The 10178-nt window shown below is 41.4% G+C and overlaps 1 protein-coding gene across 1 annotated transcript in view; it reads right to left on the bottom strand.

The window, feature by feature from the left end:
* Window positions 1-1710: 1710 nt before the first annotated feature.
* The window catches only part of LOC126187635 (uncharacterized), a 50098-nt gene continuing 41630 nt past the window's right edge, over window positions 1711-10178 (bottom strand). Inside the window, exons 4-5 of the mRNA XM_049928837.1 lie at window positions 6574-6717; window positions 1711-2039 (exon numbers count right to left, since the gene is read on the bottom strand). Of these exons, the coding sequence (XP_049784794.1) occupies window positions 1966-2039; window positions 6574-6717 (218 nt within the window). The 3' untranslated portion in view covers window positions 1711-1965. The remainder of the gene's footprint in view (window positions 2040-6573; window positions 6718-10178) is intronic.

Genomic DNA, 10178 nt, shown 5'->3' with positions numbered 1-10178 from the left:
AGCTACTTTATCCTCTGCTGCCTTCACTATTTCATTCCTCAAAGCTACCCATTCTTCTTCTACTGCATTTCTTCCCTCATCCCTGTCAATTGTGGCCTTATGTTCTCCCTGAAACTCTCTACAACCTCTGGTTTAGTCAGTTTATCCAGGTCCCATCTCCTTAAATTCCCACGTTTTTTGCAGTTCCTTCAGTTTTAATCTACAGTTCATAACCAATAGATTGTGGTCAGAGTCCACATCTGCCCCTGGAAATGTCTTACAATTTAAAACCTGGTTCCTAAATCTCTGTCTTATCATTATATAATTTGATACCTTCTAGTATCTCCAGGCTTCTTCCATGTATTCAACCTTCTTTCACGATTCTTGGACCAAGTGTTAGCTATGATTAAGTTATGCTCTGTGCAAAATTCTACCAGGCGGCTTCCTCTTTCGTTTCCTACCCCCAATCCATATTCACCTACTAAGTTTCCTTCTCTTCCTTTCCGTACTATCGAATTCCAGTTACCCATGACTATTGAATTTTCGTCTCCCTTCACTATCTGAATAATTTCTTTTATCTCATCATACATTTCATCAAGTTCTTCGTCATCTGCAGAGCTAGTTGAATTTTCGTCTCCCTTCACTATCTGAATAATTTCTTTTATCTCATCATACATTTCATCAAGTTCTTCGTCATCTGCAGAACTAGTTGTCATATAATCTTGTACTAATGTAGTAGGCGTGGGCTTCGTGTCTATCTCGGCCACAATAAGGCCTTCACTATGCTGTTTGTAGTAGCTTACCCGCACTCCTATTTTTTATTTATTATTGAACCTACTCCGGCATTACCCCTATTTCATTTTGTATTTAGTAAAGTTCGATGGCAGGAGGAACAAGACTTTTGGTCAGGTGAATACAGGGTTTTCACCTGACCAAAGGTCTTGTTCCTCCTGCCACCCAACTTTACTAATTCCCACTATATTTAACTTTAACCTATCCATTTCGCTTTTTAAATTTTCTAACCTAGCTGCCCAATTAAGGGATCCGACATTCCACGCTCCAATCCGTAGAACGCCAGTTTTCTTTCTCCTGATAACGACATCCTCTTAAGTAGTCCCCGCCCGGAGATCCGAATGGGGGACTATTTTACCTCCGGAATATTTTACCCAAGAGGACGCCATCATCATTTAACCGTACAGTTAGGCTGCAGGCAATCAGGAAAAATTACGGCTGTTGTTTACCTTCGCTTTCGTGCAGTGTAACTATCGAAAATACTAACGGCTTTTTCATGCAGGACAACGCAACTGCAGTCACAGCCAACGTTTTTGTGATAGGATTACGACATGTTTTTGATGCCAGGAATTGTCCTAGTAATACTGACGAAGACGCGTATATAGTGTGAGCTGTAAGAGTACAGACATCGAGCAACAGCATCTGAACTGGTTAGTGTATGCACTACAGCTACTTTGTAACGTTTCCATTTGAATTCGTACATAGGTTCACAAGGAGATACTAACGGCACATCAGTTGGAAGTGCAAACTAGCTAACCGATTCACTTACTCGTTCGATCTCATGCCGCTGATGACGCTGTGGTGATCAGAAGTCTCTTCCCTGGTTTTGTTGTCGTGCCAAGCCTTGTGTGAAACACCCTGCACACTGGAGATATGAGGACTGTTGGGGAGGATGTTCCTCGTTTTACCAACACCATGTTCACATTTATTCCACAAAAACTTTATTGTCTTGAAACATACAACGTTACCTGCGCCACGTGATTTCCTTAGTGTATATACACGAAAACCCTACAGCTATATTGTACCATTTCTAAATAATAAAAGTAGTAATGTGATGAATGATGAAATGTTCGCAGGCCATTGCGCTGTGCTTGGTGTTGTCGGGAGCAGTACTGTCCAGACAGGTGTAGCTGCTGAGACAGACGTCACACGACTTCCGGCGCACGTCCTGCGTTGTTGGGGTCGCTCCGCCCCCTACGACGCGAGCGCCACCGCCAACAGCCCCAGCAAGCAGCTCAGAGACAGCCACTCCAGCCGCGGGGCCGAATCTGCAAACACGAACACAACGTCCGACATTCAACGCGCTATAGCCTGATGTGTGCAGTCATTACTTATCACACTCCAGCTCATATTTGTTGTACAGGCTGATTTCATGATGGTGTTACAAACTTCCAGGGATGACAGAGAAGGGTGAATGTATCAATTCGAGGTAAGGGAACCTGGTCCGGAAACAACCGAGTCAGAAGTTATAAAGCAAAACGTTCCGATACCTCTGTCAGTGGGATAGATGAAATGTCGTGTGACGAGGGCCTCCCGTCGGGTAGACGGCTCGTCTGGTGTAAGTCCTTCGATTTGACGCCACTCCGACGACTTGCGCGTCGATGAGGATGAAATGATGATGATTAGGACAACACAACACCCAGTCCGTGAGCGGAGAAAATCTCCGACCCAGCCGGGAATCGAACCCGGGCCCTTAGGATTGACAGGCTGTCGCGCTGACCACTCAGCTACCGGGGGCGGACAGTGGGATAGATGTACCGGTACTATTGTTGCTAAGACTGTAGGTTAAGCAACTCTCAGAGGTGGTAGTATGGACCAAAAAAACAAAAAGTCTAGCAAACATAAGCTCTAAAAGGCATACTTTAAGAGCTATGAGCACTTGTTCAGTAGAAGAGATGTGATTCGCAGTGGAAGATGAGTAAATGCTCATAGCTCTTAAGTGTGCATTTTAGAGCCAGTATATACTCGCCATTTTTTCTTGTTTTGGTCCATACTATCACCTCGAAAAGTCTGATCAAAATAACAATCGAGATAGGAATAACATTCGTTTATTATGGAAGTGTATGATCGTAGTATCACGTGAAAAACCAAGAAGTCGCCAACACTGGGAATATCCCGTAGCCCCCCTCCCAAAAAAAAAGTCTGAAGATGGCTTTAACACATGCCGGAAACGGTCATAATAAACAAAAGCCGTTTTAATCAAAATTAGTACCAGATCGCTGCGCTCCACGGACAGTGTTGTCTAAATTTATGAATCTCGGAAAGTTGCCTGTGCTACAATCACAGCCCTGTTAGAGGCACCGTATCAGAACGATTCTGGCTTGTACTTTCGATTCTGTCGTTTCCGGGTCGGCTCACTTGCCTCAAACTGGTACAGCATCACGGAGTCACCCGTACACTGCGACACCAGCGCTTCAAGCATCCAGTAAGCTACACTCTTGAATACGATAGCTGATCAGTGAGAATAATTTTCTATTGATCATATGAAATTGCATGTTCCAGAGACATATTAAGCCTCAACTTCATCTATGATTGTTATCCCCATTTCGTCCAGACGACTTATTCTCGATCAGTGGTCTACCAGTATTTCTGTCACATTGTCAACACAATCAACTTTCCTAGACTTCCTCTTTCCGTTTTTATCTCAATTTCAAATGTTAATTTAACTAATTTTTTTCTCAGATCAAAGAGTATGTCCAGAACTGATTCTCCTGGGCTAATGCAAACATTTTTGTGAATGACTTTCTGCGATTATTTAGCGTGTAAGGTAGGGCATCGAATGTCACAATACCGTCTTTTGTAAACAAGGGAGAAAGGAGCATTTTAAAGAGTGCATACAGTACAAATGTGAACGTTATTTTCCTGAGAGTCTTCTGTTACCCCCATTATTTTGTAGCAAATTTTGAACAGGTGTTCCTGAATATGTAACATTACTGTTGTCAGAACATAGTGAATCGTTAACTTATTCATTTTAAACATCAATTACATGTTTGATGGTGGTAAAACTATTCTTCATTTTATTAAAGCCGCGTGGTGTGAGGCGTCTTATCACGGTCCACGCAGGTTCCCCCCCCCCCAGTCGGTGGTTTGAGTCTTCCCTCGGGCATGGTTGTGCGTGTTGTCCTTAGCGTAAGTTAGATTAAGTAGTGCGTCAGCTTAGGGACCGATGACCTCAGAAGTTTGGTCCCATTTGACCTTACAATAAATTCCCAATTTTAACATATTAACATTAAATTAACTCGTTAGCTTACCACTGGAGGTCACAGGACTCTTGGACCAAATCACTTAACAATCATTATTGAACTATCTCTGAAGTTATGTCGGTAGAGCTTTTATCCCCCCTGCATTTTATACAAACTTGAGGGATGGTTAAAAATCTACGAATAAAACCACAAAAATGGTTAATAGGTACCTTGAAATACATTTTTCTCTGACATTGCTGAATTCTGAAAAATATTGCAACTACGTGTTTGTATGAATAATACCGAAAGAATCTGGCAATATTTGCACTTGATACACTGGATAGTAGCTCTCATTAAATGTAGTTAAGTGTACAGTACTGCACATGAACAAGAGCATGAACTCGATGGTGTGAGATCTGATCACCAGTGGCAAACGTATGAAGCCTGTCGCATCCTTCAAATACGCAGCGCTAATGCAACGCAAGGACGCGACACGGAAAGAACCTATGCAGCGAGTAGTTTAGAAGTCAGGAAAAATGCAGTGAACCTACTGATAAAACATCGAAACCGACTCCATGGTGGCCAACACTAGAATAGTGGTCCTGCGTACAGGATTCTTAACGATTGGATCTAACAGAAAATAAAGAAAGAAAGAACGCAAGGACACACTGCTATGACCAGAACAGTTCGGTAGAACTCCTACGGAAATATTAGGTTTATGCTCAGGAAATGAAAGTAAAACTGTTTGAAGATACCTTACTGAATAATTTTAAATAACCGGCTTCCTCTCTGTAAGTCTCACCGTTATGGCAGGGACCAATGACAGTCTTTTCCTGTTCCCCTTTAATCTGCCTTGTGATCTTCAGTTCTCCATGTTACTCTATACTGTGCAAGCCTCTTCAGCTCAAACCACTACTGCAACCTACATCCTTCTGAATCTCTTTACTGTATTCATCCCTTGGTCTCCCTCTACGACTTTTACCTCCCACACTTCCAGCAAAAACTACTCGTTAATCCTTCGAAATCTTAGAATGTGTTCTATCAACTGATCGCTTCAACTATTCAGGTTGTGCCACAAATTTATTTTCTCATCAATTCTGTTCAGTGCCTCCTCACTAGTTTTGTGATCTACCCGTATAATCTTCAGCATTTTTCTGTAGCACACATTTCAAAAGCTTCTATTCTTGTGTAAACTGTTTGTCGCCCACGTTTCACTTCCACACACTGCTACACTACAGACAAACACATTCATAAAACACTTCCTAACACTTAAATCTATATTCGATGTTAACAGATTTCTCTCCTTCGGAAATGCTTTCCTTGCCATTGCCAGTCTACATTTTATATCCTCTCCACTTCGGCCGTCATAAGTTACTTTGCTGCTCAAATTGCTAAACTCATCTACTACTTTAAGTGTCTCATTTCCTAATCGAATTTCCTCATAATCACCTGATTTAATTCCGTATATTCTATGATCCTTGTCTTGCTTTTGTTGCTCTTCATCTTATTTCTTTTTTTTTTACAAATACAGTTTATTCTGTTTAACTGCTCTTCCAGATACTTCGCTTTCGCTGACAGAATAACAAAATCATCGGCAAACCTCAAAGTTTTTATTTCTTCTTCTTGAACTTTAATGTTGTTGTTGTTGTTGTGGTCTTCAGTCCTGAGACTGGTTTGATGCAGCTCTCCATGCTACTCTATCCTGTGCAAGCTTCTTCATCTCCCAGTACCTACTGCAGCCTACATCCTTCTGAATCTGCTTAGTATATTAATCTCTTGGTCTCCCTCTACTATTTTTACCTTCCACGCTGCCCTCCAATACTAAATTGGTGATCCTTCGATGTCTCAGAACATGTCCTACCAACCGATCCCTTCTTCTAGTCAAGTTGTGCCACAAGCTCCTCTTCTCCCCAGTTCTATTCAATACCTCCTCATTAGTTATGTTATCTACCCATCTAATCTTCAGCATTCTCCTGTAGCACCACATTTCGAAAGCTTCTATTCTCTTCTTGTCTAAACTATTTATCGTCCACGTTTCATTTCCATACATGGCTACACTCCATACAAATACTTTCAGAAACGACTTCCTGACATTTAAATCTATACTGGATGTTAACAAATTTTTCTTCTTCAGAAACGCTTTCCTTGCCATTGCCAGTCTACATTTTATATCCTCTCTACTTCGACCATCATCAGTTATTTTGCTCCCCAAATAGCAAAACTCCTTTACTACTTCAAGTGTCTCATTTCCTAATCTAATTCCCTCAGCATCACCTGATTTATTTCGACTACATTCCATTATCCTCGTTTTGCTTTTGTTGATGTTCATCTTATATCCTCCTTTCAAGACACTGTCCATTCCATTCAACTGCTCTTCCAATTCCTTTAATTCCTACTCCAAATTTGTCTTTAGTTTCCTTTAATGCTTGCTCAATGTACAGATTGAACAACATTGGGGATAGGCAGCAACCCTATCTTTAATCTAAGCCCACATAAATTCGCAAATATGTGGGTAGTGAAAAATCTTTTCTGAACTGTTCAGTAAGTGTAACGCGCAGCGACAGCACATTCACGGAGTGGCACGTCGGCCGGACACGATAGCGCCGCCTGCGATACTCACTGCATCTCATGACGAGGTAGTCGGGCACGTAGCCGTCCTCGCAGGCGCAGGTGCCGTTGCTGGCGCAGCGCACGTGCTGGTTGGCGCCGTCCAGCTCCAGGTAACACACGCCTTCCACACCGCCCGTGCACTTGTCGTTCAGACCTGGAACACCGCGCCACATCACTACACTTTGTGAATCTGACTTGCCGCTCGTATTTGATATGGATCTACGACGAAACGCTGTTCCATTGAAGTACTTTCTCGATAACACTATAATCCGTGCCAAATAGCAATAAACAGCACTTCACGACGAAATTCCATTACCTTTGAAGGTTATAAGCAACTGGAATGTGTACATCAGAACTATCACTAAAAAACGATCAAAGGGAGACTTTTTCTGAGGTAAATTACAAGCTAATTTGCACAATGTGATATAACACGTTCTTGGCCTGTACTAAACTAAAACAAAAAGTTTGTTGCTACAGAATAAGTGATAAAAGCAACTCACAACATAAGATCATTTGCGGAAAACCCATAACAGTCAATTGAACAAAGCAAGAAATGGATGATACAACGCAAGTGTGAAATAAAATGTTCATCATTTCAAGTATGGTGAACCTCAGGGTGCAGTGCAACGACCCCTACTCTTCATTCTGTACGTGACTTATATGCCTCCAGTGACAATTGATAGTGTAACAATGTATACAAAAGACACTTAACTAAACTGATGTACACATTCGATAAAAATACTGCCGGCCGCTGTGGGCGAGCGGTTCTAGGCGCTTCAGTCCGAAACCACGCTGCTGCTAGGGTCGCAGGTTCGAATCCTACCTCGGGCATGGATGTGTGTGATGTCCTTAGGTTGGTTAGGTTTAAGTAGTTCTAAGTCTAGGGGACTGATTTTAAGTCCGATAGTGCTTAGAGCCATTTGAATCATAAAAATACAATGAATAAGAGTTCTCTAAATACAAAGCAGCGTTGTTAGTTATTTCAGTACGAATGTTTTTCTTGTAGGCGCAAGCAAGACAGCGTTCATGCAGATCCATGCAAACAGTCAGTACAGTCGAATTACACTGGAGACTCATTTCTATGACAAGCATAGAAGTAAAATTTCCTGGGCGTTACATTTACTAAATACATAACATGACATAAATACACGCAATAAAAATTTTCCCCGCTAGCGTATTAAAATGAGCAGAAGCCTCTAACAGAGTATCAACATATACGTTTACAATACGTTGTGGCACAGTTTGGGAAAAAGCAGCCCATATACACACACAGATATTAGGAATGTTATCGAAGAGAGCTGTCGGGTTAATTGAAATGTCACTTCCAAGACATAACAGAGAAAGTAAAGTAAGAAAACTTAATATGTAAAGTGCTACTACACGTCTGTGAAATAACTGTGTAGTTTAAGAAGAACTATACAGGGTTGGTAAAGAGAGACATAAATAGTCACATACCCACAAAATGTGAGTACTACTGTGAAATGAAACGATTTTAGTGAAGCGAAAAGCATCGCATAAATGCTCGGCTATGCGTATAAATCAAGCTATCGCAAATAATAAATACAATAGAAAAGACGGACACATTTAGAAACAAATTAAGAGATCACTTAATTTCAGATTTCCTGTATACTGTAGTCTAAAACAATCTTGGCAACACATCCTTGATAATGCTCCGATCTCTCTCCATGTGGTTTCCATATTTTTGTAACTCTAAAGCAAGACATACCTGGCTGTCGCTTTGCTTCGGATGAAGAGATACACGAGTGCCGTAGGCAACCGCAAATATTTTTTCATGAATGCGCTTCCTGTCTTGCCTCACAGTGGGATAAACGTATCATAATTTATGCCTATTAGTTTTGTAATAATAAAGAATTTACTCACTGCTTTTCCCACGTGTCTCATTTTTATTTGATTCCCCTTATATAACCAATAAACCTCTTATAAAATCGATGGAACTATGAGCAAACTGGCACTCATCCACGTCAGTAGGGAACCTAAATAGAGAACAACCACAGACGTCCTACGAGCTGTAGCCTTAACTTCGTAAATCAAGTTCTGTGACCTTATGACGATACCTTTTTTTTGTGATCAGGGGTTACTATAGAAAAACTCTGACAAGCACGTTGAAAATAATGGAAGTAATTTGTCATGGTTGTTAGTTTGTCACATTCTCACTGGTATAGTGTTTAGGGCTCTTACAGGTGTTGCGAGTGACTTTGAACATCCTACACGTGTTATAACTGTATGGTGGTAAGAAAGATGAAAACAGAGGTTATTTTTTCTAATAGTGTATTTACAAGAGAAAGGGAGTGATTTAGTGTAGAAACTCTGTGACGTTGACACCACTGTGTGCTGATCGAGCATTTGGGATCCTAAACAGGTCGGACTAAAGCAGTTGCCATCAGACGTGTTTGCTCAAGAGCCAATACTGACGCAGTGGGGCAGCAACTCGGGCCGCGCATGTAGCTATCTTCCACATTAATTGGTTACATACATAAATCAGTATGTTAGGAGTCCTCAGTCGAGTAGCTACAGTGAGGCTGCGGTAAACTGCCCGCCGGCTCCCAAGTACCGATCGTTAAAAGTCGGCATGAGTCTGAACACATCGCGCCAATTGTTCTCTGTTTCATATTGCTGCTCGCCTCAGCGATCTAACGTTTGAGATATAGTAGCGTAGTGAAGTGTTGTTGATTTTCTCATGTGTTCAATTGACTTTGATTAATAATAGTATTTGCATTTGCATTTAAATGTGCAACTGAACGTGGGACACCATCACAAGCCTTAATTAACTTAATACTCTGTGCTAAAAATAAGTACTGCAACTGATGATGTCCATCTCCTATACCACGCAGCAGTACTACAGAGGAGGGCGGCGAACAAGCGTAGTGTAGGCAGTTTCTATGGCAGACCGGTTGCATTTTCTGAGTGTTCTGCCAATAATTCGCAATGTTTAGTTCGCTTTCCCCACAATATTGTCTAGTGATAGTCCCAATTTAAGTTATTGATAATTGTGATCCCCAAGTACTTAACTGAATTTACAGCCTTTCGATTTGTGCGACTTATCGTGTGACCGAAATTTAGCCAGTTCCTCTTAGTACGCATGTGGATGACCTCACGAAATCATATTTTTCATTGTGTACAGTCAATTACCGCTTTTCCCATTATACGCATAGCTTGTCTAAATCATTTTGCAATTGGTTTTTATCATCTGATGACATTACAAGAAGATATATGACAGTATCATCTGCAAACAGTCCAATAGGGCTGCTTAGATTGTCTCTTAAATCGTTTATATGCATCATGAAAAGGAAAGGACCTACAAGACTTCATTGAGAAACGCAAAATATTACTTTTGTTTTGCTCGATAGCTTTCCGTCAGATATTACGAACTGTGATCTTTCTGACACAAAGAAATGTTGCAAGTCGGTTACTTGAAGGACAGTTCCGAGTCAGATGCCCCCTGGCGTGCATTGTACTGACCCCAAATCACCACCACTTGCAACTTCAGTGGTTCAAACGAGAGAGCTCACTGGAGGAGAGGGAGGAGATCTTTTGCATTTTCTGATGAAAGCTGGTTCTGCCTCGGTACCAGTGACGTCCGTGCGTTAGTTAGAA

This window comes from Schistocerca cancellata, chromosome 1 (assembly GCF_023864275.1).
Source record: "Schistocerca cancellata isolate TAMUIC-IGC-003103 chromosome 1, iqSchCanc2.1, whole genome shotgun sequence".
NCBI classification, from domain to species: Eukaryota; Metazoa; Arthropoda; class Insecta; order Orthoptera; family Acrididae; genus Schistocerca; species Schistocerca cancellata.
Note: the sequence above shows the minus strand (reverse complement) of the source record. Positions and strands in the feature narration are given on the sequence as shown.